The sequence below is a fragment of the Strongylocentrotus purpuratus genome, unplaced genomic scaffold (genome assembly GCF_000002235.5).
Source record: "Strongylocentrotus purpuratus isolate Spur 01 unplaced genomic scaffold, Spur_5.0 spur5_scaffold_18, whole genome shotgun sequence".
NCBI lineage: Eukaryota > Metazoa > Echinodermata > Echinoidea > Camarodonta > Strongylocentrotidae > Strongylocentrotus > Strongylocentrotus purpuratus.
In genome coordinates this window covers 11,448,824-11,462,120 of record NW_022145603.1, presented here as the reverse complement: position 1 = coordinate 11,462,120, position 13,297 = coordinate 11,448,824, and the positions used below count along the sequence as shown (strand labels likewise).

Here is a 13,297-nt window from a genome sequence, read left to right as displayed (position 1 = left end):
TTTAAACAAGGCCACATGTCTGATAGACGCCGAGCGACTAAAAAGAGACTAATCGCGAAAACCTCAGTGAACGCCAGTGCGAATTGCCCAGACAAGTAGCCTTTATCAATCTGGTTTTGGATTTCTTATGTTAACCTTTATTTCCGACTGGAATTCGCTTCAGAAAAGGGAGCGTCCAATCAGCGAACGTATCCTCGCACGACGTCAGCACATAGTATCCATCACACACACACACACACACACACAGAGTAAACTCTACGTAGTGCGAACATGGACCTACATGCCTACTATGAACTATTACGTACGTGCTAAGACCACTGACCTCTACATGGAACGAATCACGAACGAAGCCAACTGGGAGATCGCCGTTCTGATCGGTCAATATATCCAAAGTAGGCGTATTGGCATGCTAATATGTATCTATGAATAATTCATGCGGAGCAGTGAAACCTACATTGCAAAAGGCCTCGTGACATTCGTCACTCGGTCGCGCGTTCACCCGGGGTATCTAGACTCATCTCAGCCGCTTAGCCAGAGTCACGAGGCCTTGTCAAAAGGCTAGGATGTAGACGATACCATTGCCACGATTGCATTAAAGGGATCCGGTATCTTTGTCTCAGATTCTGAAACAAAATCCTGGATTTAGCTCATGCTGCAATGATAATTATAACCCTTTGGGTCAGTCAGGAACCCCATGACTTTTACAAGCCGATCGCCTGTCTGATTATCAAAATAATTATGATTGGAAATCGAAACCAAATTCTGCGTTTGCCAAACGGTTATCATAACACTACAGTCTATCGGGGAAAACGAGTATGGTAAAAAAACCGGTCACTCAAAGATTTTTACTTTTTTGAGGCACTTTTTGATCATTTTGGTGCGCGATTTTTTTGTTAGGGCTTCAATATTACACAATATCACAGACACTTATTACACGTAGGGCCTTGCATCTCAGATTTAACATTGTTAAGCGATGCCTTTAATATATGAGGGCGCTGTTCCTATCGATAGTGCGTATCTAATTGATTTTTCACGACCCTCATTACATTTCTACGAGATGGGAGCAAAGGTTATTGCCGACCGGAGACAATATACTGGATACTTGCTCATGAAAATTATGTACTCATTATTTGTGTATGCACAAGCAGTGTGCTCCATGTTACACAGGTGGAAGTAATCTTTGAGAAGGGGAAACAAAGGCTATGTATGTAGTACCTCCATCGCTGTAGCAGTGATTATTTCAAAATGTACAAAGTGGGACATCTTCATGTTTTGAAGACCTGTGGATATTTGGGGTCATTTGGGCCATGTGCTAACCGTTCAAGTTCAGTTTTAAGTTCAGTTTATTTCACATCCAATAAAAAAACTTACAGCCTTATAACATTCAAAATACAGTTATACAAAATGCAATATATATAAAATATAATAAGAACAAATAAAACAACAACAGTAACACTAAAAATGATTAACGGGAGGAGTAGGGATGTGAGGGACCAGAAAAGGCCATTGACCTATCTAGACTGGTACCCTATTTCTACAACCCCAAAAGTAAAATTTTCAGTAAATAAAAGCAAAATATTGACAATATAGACATTACATTAACTAAGACATATATACACACATACAAGGACAGGCAGAATTAATAAATGCTAACAAAAGTATATTGTAACTTGATATTTGTTTGTGTTTAAAATTACGCTTAAAACTAGACAATGTTGGGCATGTTTTGAGAGAATCTGGTAAGTTATTCCAAATAATGTATCCTTTATATTTTATTACTGTTCTTGACAAATTATAGCGAAATGAAGAAACATAAAGTTTGTGTGAATTTCTAGTAATATATTGGGTTGTTACATCCTACCAGAGACTTTGTGTCAGTTCAATGATCATACACGATTATGATTAGGCAAACCATAAGAGTGTTAAATGCAATAATCATGATAATTATTTATTTTTTCTCCACTCCGGCTTCTTTTTAGGATTCTTCTACCCCCCCCCCTTTTTTCATGCATTTATGTGGTATTTATGTTTTGACACAAGAGAATCTGAGGGAATCTAGGTCATCGGGGGGGGGTCATTAAAAGAGACCAAATGGCACTCGTCGTGACACTTAGTAGCATACTGAATGGGTGAGAGCAATGTCCTTTCATAAGAGGATGCTAACTTGACTTCATGTTGTATTAGTATTGGTGAGAAAAATTGCACGTATCAAAACCTTATCTTCAAAAGTACAACACAAAACAAAACAGCCATAACAGCTTTAAAAAAACGAACGAGAAACTGTAGATTTCTATGCTTGGCCTTACACTGTGCCCTGTATAGATGAAACAATTTACCTTGTATAGTAATATTCCAAAATGTATCTTCCTGTGTAAAAGGCTCGTTCCAGTAGACCGAAGACACCCACTGAATAAGCATTTGGAACTTCCTCTTTGCACACTCTGCAGTATCCAAATTCAAAATGATTGCCAGCACTGTTCCGCGTTATTCTTTTCATGCTTCCGTCACACTAACTACAAATGACACGATATGACGCCAGTTTATTGCAAGGGTTATACACCCAAAATATAATATTTCTCCTGGTAAAGCCAAGCACTTGTGCTTGTCCTTTAGTAGAGAACATGCATGGCAGTTGTCGTATAATCGGTCGGTCCGAAATCACAATGCCGATGTGATTTCCTGTTATATTGCTGATTGGACTTTGGTCTAGGTTTGTTATTTTTTCCGCGTTACAAAACAACACATAGTAAATTACAAATGCGGCCATGCAGAGACGTAATGAAATCCACTACGGATGAAGGCTATTGGGATCACAGCATTGTGGGTATTTATATCAATGTAAGGATCGATACATACAACATCTGTGGCTACTCTCTAGAAATATAAATAAATACAATGGTAATGAAATGTGAGAATAAAGGTTGGGTAGCTTGAATCACAATTCCCCATTGCTGTCCTCCCTTTTTGTAAATTTTTTGCAAAGATTGAAGAATAATGTCTCCGGAATCGAACCCTGGTCACTGGCTTTTAACGCCAATGTGTTAACCACTAGACCACGGAGACGGCCCAGTGGCTTCGGCGATACCAGATTTAATTGAACGACAGATTGACAAATTAAAGCATTGATTCCCGTCGGAGACAATTATTTCAACCTTTCCAAAAGATTTCCAAAAAGGGAGGACAGCAATAATGACATTTTATTTAATTTACCACGCAGTCATTGTTTCCTAATTTCTTTTTATCCTTATAATTTATATGCATAACTATTTAGCGTAGTCTATAACATCAACGAAAAAACGACGTGGTCATAATGACCACCGCATATCTGAACGAGACCTGAAGAAAGAAACAAAGTTGACTAATTTCTTGCTGTATCTTGCCGGCCAGAGATATGGGGCGTATACTGAAACAAACTGCAATGCGCACAGTGTCCACCATCTTCCTAGGATATTCCTTAAAAGTAAATCGGATAACTAAAACGGAAGTTATGAATTTTAAAAAAAATTATGAAAAGCTATGGAACTTAGAAAATCACTACACAAATTGCCAATTTGTTTATCAGTTTGTGACGTCATGGCCTCACTATTTATCAATTACTTTATATATATATATATATATATATATATATATATATATGTTTATGCCATTAATTTCCCTTTTTATCCACAACAAGTTGATTTCTCCCTTCCTTTTCCCAGGTTATATGACTCGTATCGTATTGTGTGCATGACATTTCACAAAATCTGTTATGAACTTCTTCTTTTTTTACTATTTTCTAAATATTGTTTATTCATGATCATTTTTTTTTTGTTTATAAACAGTTTATCATAATTCATATTTTTCCTGATTTAACTGAAAATATAATTACTTTATGTTAGTGCATCCACAATAACTTGGATGCTGGAGTAAGAAAATAAGACTTTTAGGGGGAATTTAGACATTTATATTATCAATATAAAGAAAATAATTGGTGGATAGTGAGGCAATGACGTCACAGACTCATGAGTATGTTGCAAATTTGTCTTCTGATTTTCAAATGTGTTCATGTCATTAAAATTCATAACTTTCTTATTCGTTATCCGATTTTGCTCAAACTGTTTTTGATTGGTTTTTCAGACTTTTCTGTTTCTATCGAAACTAAATAATTTTTGGTGTGGACTTCCCCTTTAACTTTATCGAACTGCCACATCCACCGCTCCCCCCCCCCCTCCCCCCATCTGCGACTGGTTTCACAGAATCATGCAGAACGAACCCGTCGTCGATTTCAATTAATCTTGATAGGCACGATGTAAACAATATGCATGTACTTTCTATAACCAAACAGAGATTTAACCCCACCACCCACAAATACAGTTTGACCCCCCCCCCCCCCTCATTTTAAGCTTCTGGGCAAATTTCTCATCTTTTTTTTATCTTTATCTGTGCAGGTTGATAGAGAGCAGGCGAGACCTATTTTATACGATAGCAATGGAGGAACTCCCCATCATAATCTTTATCATTGGGATACTTGTGCATCTGTCTGCAGGTACGTACCCAGTGTCACACTCACTTATTTACTGTATTGATATCTATATTATCAAATATTGCATGTTCCTGCCTTCAATTAAAAACATGATTATATGAACCAAAAAATTAAGATTTTCTCGAGTGATGTTATGTTTCGTCCTGACCGGAGGTCGATGTTAAATTATAATTATTGTAATGGGGGAATTCTGATATTTGAATCTTGATTAACAAAACCTGACCATGTACAGTGAAAAGAAGTACGTGATTTACTGTGCAAAAAACATTGTAGATGTCGAATATCAAGGCATGCCAACCAAGAAATTAATTTCTATTTAAAGCTGAAGCTCTCACTTTTGCCTTTGGAGTTAAGGAAAAATATCCATCAAATAGCACTGACCATCAAATATATTAAATTTGTCAGTTATAATAATCCTACCGAATGTCCTTAAAACTTATAAAATATTGTATTGAAGTAAACTTCTCGAAATTACTGTTTGAAATTAACTATCTGGATAACGAATCTGTCCGAGCACATGGCGTGTGAGTATACTACTTGAATTTTTTATTTGTATTGTTACTTTTAAAAGGGGAGGCCGGAATTGCTGTCTTAGCAGGGCAGAACACAACGCTTCCCTGCATTTTCGAAGGCATGCCATGGCATGTCAATTGGTTGAAAGGTGAGATAAACATTTTTTAGACAAATATGTAGGATTCTTAAATAAGAAGCGGTAAAACGCGGCGTTTTGTTCATCTTTCTTTTCTTTATGTTCAACGTGTATGAATGAATGTCATTTGGGCGCAACAAAGGGCCTATACAGTACGTACCAGAAAAACGAAACCGAGAATTATTGTAGTTTTTATCATAACTTAATGACAATTATAATTATTAAGCGACACTTATTTGTAAAGCTTAGATCCTCCACTTCATGCATGAGTGATTAAAGACAAATTGAAGAAAGGGTAACAAACAGTCATTTGGCGGAGGGTATCTGAATTTCAAAGAGAAAATCACATTTCCAGAAAGTTCATTTTTGCCCTTTCATATGACACCTCAATCAGGAAAAATGAGCCAGGAATAACAAAGTTTTGTTTGTTTAAAATAATGCTTGCATATCCATAATTACATCAAACGAATTCGTTTTCACTGGCTGTTGCCGTAGCAACAAACTCTATTTCGTTGACGATCAACCATGCGTGAATCTTTCGTCTTCTTTTTGTAGGCAGCCATTGGAAGGGTTTCGTTTTTTCTGGGACGCACCGTATACGCGGTTGTAAAGTAAGAAATGTGAGGCTTATTATTACACGTACCTCATTAAAAACGCCGCTTTTTACCGTGTAATCTGAACCACGATCACTTGGGTATAGGATAGTCAATTGAAGTAGAATTTTGCACTTGCCATTTTGTTTTACATTGGGTCAGAAGGCATTTCTGCTCTTTTTCTGTTCAAACTTTACTCTGGTTTAGCCATTTTAAAAATGATCGTAAAATCTACTTAAATCTAGGTAAGTGGGCCTATTTTATTTGAATTCGGTTACACTTAGATTACAATGGACAACCGGCGCTCATGAACTTCTCACCAAAAATATTTTATTATGTATGTTTCGGAAACTGAGCATGTAAAGACAGTATACATGCAGGGGCGGCGATTTATTTTCATGACCGGGGGGACGAAATGCGAGGGACGAGGGAGCAAAGTGAACGAGAGGGGCCAAGCCCGGGGGATACTAAGAATGGGTTTGGACGGGAGGTAAAGCCCATTTTTCACAATTTTCAGGAAAATTTTGGAAATTTTGAAGAACCGGATCCATGTTTAGGGATATTTTTGTTAAAAATGGGACCCATTTTTAGGGATTTTTGTTTGAAAAGGTAGCCATTAAAGCGGCACAATCCGTATGTCTTAATATATGAATACCCATCCCCCCCCCCCCCCCCGACTGGGGGGGGGGGGGGCGAATGTGATGTAATGGTCCTCCCCTCACATATTTTTGAAGTTTTGTTGTATTAAAAAAATAGCATTCCTTATTATAGCAAAACTACAGCATAAAAATAAGCAATATTTACTTGTACATTTTGAAGAATATTATGCGAGGGAGCATTTCTATTAGTCTAAATGCTGCACTCTTGGGCCCTCCAGAGTCCAAAAGTATGTTGCGGTCTTTAGTTAGTATTTGCTTTACTTTTTGTTTTTGCACTTCTTCAAATTTTCCTGGGGGGGGGGGGTGTACATGTATTTCGTTTAATAGGTTCACGAGTAAATACCCATGCGGGCAACAGCCCTGGCCCTTTCTATGTGATTCATTTATGGTGTGTATCAATAGAGATAGATCTCCTATATAGACTCCTACCCAATTTCGGGAGTATAGTCGCAGGACTGTACAGACGTTCGTTAAAGCAAGTTCACTTCATACATATAGCTGTCCTAAACCAAGTCAATACATACCATGAGAATTGTGTTTGTCTTTATTGTGAAGTATTCGCTTTGCCTCTAGAGGATGGTCCTTCTTGGAATGGCATTGCCAGTTATGGAGACAACACAAATTATGGAACCATCGATGATGGGAAGTACAGTGTACAGGAGCACTTCTCAAGTGGGAAATCCTCATTTTCGCTGAGCATCGCTGAGGTGGAAATCGCCGATGATGGACGGTATAGGTGCGCCGTGACTGACAATTATGGAACGAGTTCTTCAAGCCTCTACCACCTCGAGGTATTGGGTAAGTTTTGTCATTGAAAAGAAGTATTAATTATTCCCTTTATCATGTAGTTTGTTTTATTTCTGTTACATGAACACTTCATAATTATTGAAGTGTTAACAATAACATTATTATCGTTGTTTAGATGCACTAAACACCTCCGTTACCACCCCAGCACTCCATGGAAGCACACCCACCACACCGACATCGACACAGACAGTCACCACAACAACCACGGACAGCCGGGATCAAACGGTGGACGACACCGGTTCTGGTATCAGCCTTGCTGCCAAGTTTGGAATTGCGTTTGGAGGTAAGAATAACGGCCATTACGAGTTGATTGAAGTTGTCTGTTTTGCTTTGTTTTAATCACGTTTTCAACCCAAGATTTTGTTATTTTAAGCAAAAGTAATGAAGTTCTCCTAGTATCGCATTTTCTTCGAATATTTACAGTTTTCTATTAACATAGTATGTTATACAAGAATAGGAGTGCAAGCAGGCAAAGGGTAATCGTACAAGGGAGAATGCGTTGGGATTTTACGACACCATGTTCCAGAGACAGTTGCTCTTAGAACCGAATTCATCAGTTCAAAGCAGGATTAAACACTTTCCCTAATTGTAACCCCGAACCTTTGTCCTAAAAATCAACTGAAAATACGAGTGCAGCCCTTTACCCTATTCTGGTAATGCATCCTGCAACAATAGTCGCCTAAACAAAATATCACAGTACTTCCCTGTCCTTATACTGTATTCAAAATAGGAGCTTCAATATTACTTCTGTAAAGAAAATTTGCAAGATTAAGTACACTCTCAATTGAATAAAAACAACTAGTGCGCAGACTACTCGACACATACGTAGCACTCCCATTAACCCAACTCTGACTTAGATGAAGTTCGAGCCGCTTCATGATATTCTTTTCTTTCTCAGCCTTTAGAAAGCCGTGTATTTTTTGTTTCGATGTTGATTTTATACATTCTAGCTGTACGCAAATGTTGTGTTAGATGATTGGTACACTATATAGTGGTAGGTACAACTGCCTGGTTCATCAGTACAATCCCGATTTTGAATTCAGGGGAAACAGAGGCAGATGAAGAGAGGTAAAAGGAAGTTAGACATTGATTGAGAAAAAACAATGAATCGTCATATTCTATGTAATATAAAGCTTGCGTGGTCACTTCTTGTTATTCGACGGTTTTGTATTTGGATTACAATTTGTTTAGAAAGGCAACACAGCTTTTCTCGGAATGCATAATAATTTGCATTAGAAGAATTGCAATAATTATAGTGAATGCAGGAATATATTGGACTGTGGAAAATCTTGGATAATAGAGAGGTGGTTATTAGAATATGTGTACATGTTTTGTTTTGTTTAAAAACTTAAATGTTTTCACGTTTCCTCTTTAATGCAGTGATGATTCCAGTTGGCATCGCTGTGTTTGGTAAGTTGTTGTGTACATTTCGTAAATTTGTTGAAGTCACTGACGTGATACACGGCGATGAAAACCTCTTAAATAGCGCACAGTAAATAACAATGAGTTGAGTGAATCTTTGCCCAATTACATGGAAAATCCGAATTTTCTTCGTATCCTCCAGACACAACCTTTTTTAATATCACATGAAACCAGAATGTCCGTAATAAAACACGTTTACAGAGTACATTTAAGTTTGAGAATAAGACAACATATTGTATATTGCTTGATTTAAAGGTAAAGACCAGTATTGGTAAAGCCCCAATTTCAAAAAATGAAATTGAAGCTCTCATTACCAATCATGTGAAAGAATATGTTTTGACTAATACATGATGATAAAAAATTTGCCGGGAAACCGCCTACTAATTCATATATTTGGTAAATTTGTTTCTCTCATGGTCCTGTGAGAGATATAGGGTAGTCCCATATACATCTTTCTGTGTATAGTGCTTGTAACTTTACGAAGAATGGGCCAAATTTCTTATCATTTTGATGATTCCAGAACCTTGCAGATGCTAGATGCTAGATGATCAACCTTTTCTGATCGATTCCACAACGTTTCTTTCACAATTCAATCGCATGACCATAACTGGTCTTTACCTTTAACTGTGAGGGGGAAAGGGTAATCTCAGAAAATCTAGGCTTGTTAAGCGGGATTCCCAGTATTAATTAAGTACTAGACCATCGTCAGCGTGCATCAAATCCTGCATATGTCTGCTCCCAGAGAGGCCAAAGACGCGCGGACCATCTGTTTAAACACTCCTCTTACAATTTCTCCACCAATAATTTTCATTTAACCGTCAGCTAAATTATACATTTCATATTTTCGTATTCCATTATGTTAATCTCCCTCGCTTTAAATTCAACCTGTTACAGCTTTCCTGATTTGGAAGTTCAAGCAGAGGCCGGTATCTCAACAAGTATCACTCGGTATGTATTACAGAGAACTGAAATTTATTATGTAACAGATGACTGAGCAACAGGATCATTTAACAGTGCCATCAAAAATATCCCTGTACCACATTTAAGCCGAGGCACCAAGTGTGGGTAATGCCATAAGAATGCGTTACTTTGGCCTTAAATCCTGTTAAATGTTAAATTATGCCTCATGCTTAATAGTTTCAAGTGATGCAATGTATCTAAGCTTTTACGGGACCTTGTTTCAATCCACAACAAAGCCTCCTATTTTGTTATTACAGCTTACTAACTCCTTGTCTTTTGATAGCAGCTCACTAATCCTATGTACCATTTCACATTTCACGCTCAATCACGCTATTCTGCTCTCCAAACTCAGTCATTATGGAATTCGGGGTCAGCCACTATTATGGTTTAAAGATTATTTAACATAATAAAGACAATATCGTCGGCCTTATGCCAAAAGGGCCTCAACCGCATTTGGCCATTCCGAAATAATCGCGTTTAAAGTTTTGGCCTCTCTAATTAAAGTGTGTGTCTTTTTTTTTTCTTTTTTTTTTTTTGAAGTCAATTTCGATAAATATGTTAAGTTATTAAGTTTTACATGAAATGTGTTATTTATTTTAAAATATTCAGAAGTGTTCATGCTATGTGCATAAAACAGTTAGGGTGCTTTTAGGCGTATGGCTTGAATGTAGCGTATTTATGCCAGAAGGGCCGTAACCTACCAGGCATTATGCCAAAAGGGCTCTAACCTGCCGTTATCATACGCACGTTGAGTGAGCGCCCTTCTGGTATAGCGAAATTTTCTTGTTCCGCGACACCTTTGGTTTGCCAGAAAGTCCCTGCTACGGCTACTGGATCACGAAAACTGATAAAACTGATTAATTAAAATGTTGGAAAAACTATTTTTGATATATATATATTTTGATATCTTAATATCTTTATTAATATAATGCAGCTTTCGGTGAAGTAATATTTTAGAGATTGTACATTTAGGACACCTTTATCGTTGTTTATTTTCATTACAGTCCCATACGTTGACACCAGTCGCATTTCATGCATCCACATCTAACTTAGATTTCACTCAAAATTCATGAGCTAAATGCATTATATATAGGTTTAGTGATTATTCTATGGACATTGTGTCTATTGTAGACTAATCATGTTTTGTAATGGTTTTTCTATTGACATCTATTGAAGTAAATAGAAAAAACGAAATAATCTGTCATTGATAACACTTATGCCGTGTAGGTTAAGGCCCTTAACCCTAAAAAAAAGGCCGGGCTTTTTGATGTCTTAGTACGGCCGGGGGGGGGGGGGCATTATGGCCCCACTTAAGATCTCGGCCGTGAAGCGGCCGATCTCCACGAAAATGTGCACGCATGTCAAGTGAAGTGTATAGAATACTATGATAATTTCAAAAAAAAATTATAACCATAAATATCTGCATATTTATGGTTATTTATGCAAATAAGGTCATAAAAATCAGATTTTTACCCATAAATCATATATTATTCATATTTAAGCATTCTTTTTCACTACATATATTTATTAGACCATTCTGAATAATAATACGACAAAAAAAAATGGAATAGCCAGCTTATTCCTAATGTTATCCCTTGTTTTGATAATTTCTTATGTATTTCTTTGTTTTTTTAACTGATGTATTTTATTGTTTTTGTTGTTTTATTTCATTTCTAACTACAAGTCAACTATTTTGACTCCCAAAACAACCACCCAAACTTTAAACAAGACCCAATAAGCTGATCTGTTTTTATGAAAAATGACTTTTCCATATGTTTTGTACACAAATCACGAACATGAGCGATTTTCGGGCTGACATGCAAAGACAAAAGGTCACGTGACCTTGTAACCGTAGGTCCGATTTTCAAAAAAATTATTTTAAAAGTTGCGCAAGACTCGAAAAAAAAAGTCAGCGAGCGGCGGGGCGCCATCCATATGCGTTCCCGAACAATCAGAACAATCGTGGAGGGGGGCTATGATGCCCCCACCCCCCCCCCCCCCGACCCCAAGCCTTATTCATGTTAAGGCGAAAGGGAAAAGATGAGATACGCGTTAGGGCCCTTTTGGAAATCTTAATTATTTTCATGAATAAATCGAATTTCACCAAGTGAAGAACATCATTTTAAAGAGAATGTTGAAATCTATAAGGTGATATTAATAACTCAATAACCCCCAAAATCAGGTGGAGGCCCTTTTGGCATAAGGCCGACGGAATGTTACATTCAATAGTTATGATACCGATCCTCAATTCAATGCGGTGTTCCTCAAGGCTCCATCTTAGGTCCACTAGTATTTCTTCTTTATTTAAATGATATCATCAATACATCACCCTTCTTTCTTTTATCTTATTTGCCGATGACACAAATATCTTTTATTATCATGAAGAACTTAATTTTTTAAACAATACTTTGAATTATGAATTTAACAAAGTATCAAACTGGTTTAAGGCCAATAAACCTTTTCTTAATACAAAAAAAGACACATTTCATATATTTTAAACATCATTCTCATAATACAGAAACACTGATATATTAAATCGATGATATGCTACTAGAGAAGAATACTAAGTTCAAGTTTTTGGGAGTACTTATAGATGAAACTTTGACTTGGAATGATCATTTACATCACGTTACAATGTGCATTTCCAAAAGTATTGGAATATTCTCCAAGCTAAAGTTTCTTCTTCCATGCAATCGTATTCCTACTATATAATACGCTAGTTCTCCCGTATATAATATATTGTAATATTGTATGGACAAATTGTGGTTCGAAAAAAAAATTCTATTTTTAAACTGCAAAAGAAAGCCATACGTATGTGTACAGGTTCGCATTTCTTAGCTCACATTGATCCTTTATTCTATAAACTTGAAACAGTATTTTTTTTAAATTGATTTGAACACTATTCAGGTAACAGTCATTATGTTTAAGTACCTCAGTAATCAACTTCCACCATCCTTTGATAACATGTTTAGGTTTGATAGTTCTGTTTTTCGTACCCTACTCGCATTTCTGGAAACTTCCATCTTACAAGTCCCAATTTATCAATAACACACAAATCTGTTAGACATTCTGGTCCGGACATTTGGAATCATTTTCGCGACAACGTAAAGTCTTGTTCAACCATCTACTCCTTAAAAGCTATACTTAAACGACAAATAATACAATCATACGCTCCCACTCTTTAAATTAGTATGATAAAACGGTGACTCATTTTATTCTTTATCATGCAACTGCTTTTTGCACCTGCACTTGAACTGCACCCACTTGATCACTCAGTTGTCTCAAGAGAGTTATGTCTCCAATTCTTTATTTTTATGAGGACGCCATCCATCTCAAGCCTAACCGCTGACGTTGGTGGTCTCATGCGTTCTAAACTACCTCTCTAATTTCTTGAAAAATATTTACTATATATTTCATACCTTATTTGTATGCTTCGTACATGTTATTAGTATGATATGATTGTACATGGTTTTCTATCTAATTACTTGTGTAAACATTTTATTCATTGTATTTGTCATTGTTCGAATTTGTGTACATTGAATTTGAATTTGTATCTTTTTGAACGCATAAACGAAATCAATCAAACAAACAAACATGCACAAGGTGCATGAGGTAATTGTCTCAAAAAGCACGTGAAAGCTAATTGATTTACTGTTATCAAAGGGGTATTAAATGCAAAAACAGA

The 13,297-nt window shown here is 36.6% G+C and overlaps 1 protein-coding gene across 1 annotated transcript; it reads left to right on the top strand.

The window, feature by feature from the left end:
* Nucleotides 1-4,467: 4,467 nt before the first annotated feature.
* LOC105438774 lies at nt 4,468-8,726 on the top strand. The gene is made up of 5 exons (XM_030989600.1): nt 4,468-4,525; nt 5,094-5,183; nt 6,997-7,221; nt 7,346-7,513; nt 8,611-8,726. The coding sequence occupies exons 1-5, from the start codon at nt 4,468-4,470 to the stop codon at nt 8,724-8,726; spliced, it is 657 nt and encodes a 218-aa protein (XP_030845460.1).
* The last annotated feature ends 4,571 nt before the right edge of the window (nt 8,727-13,297 follow it).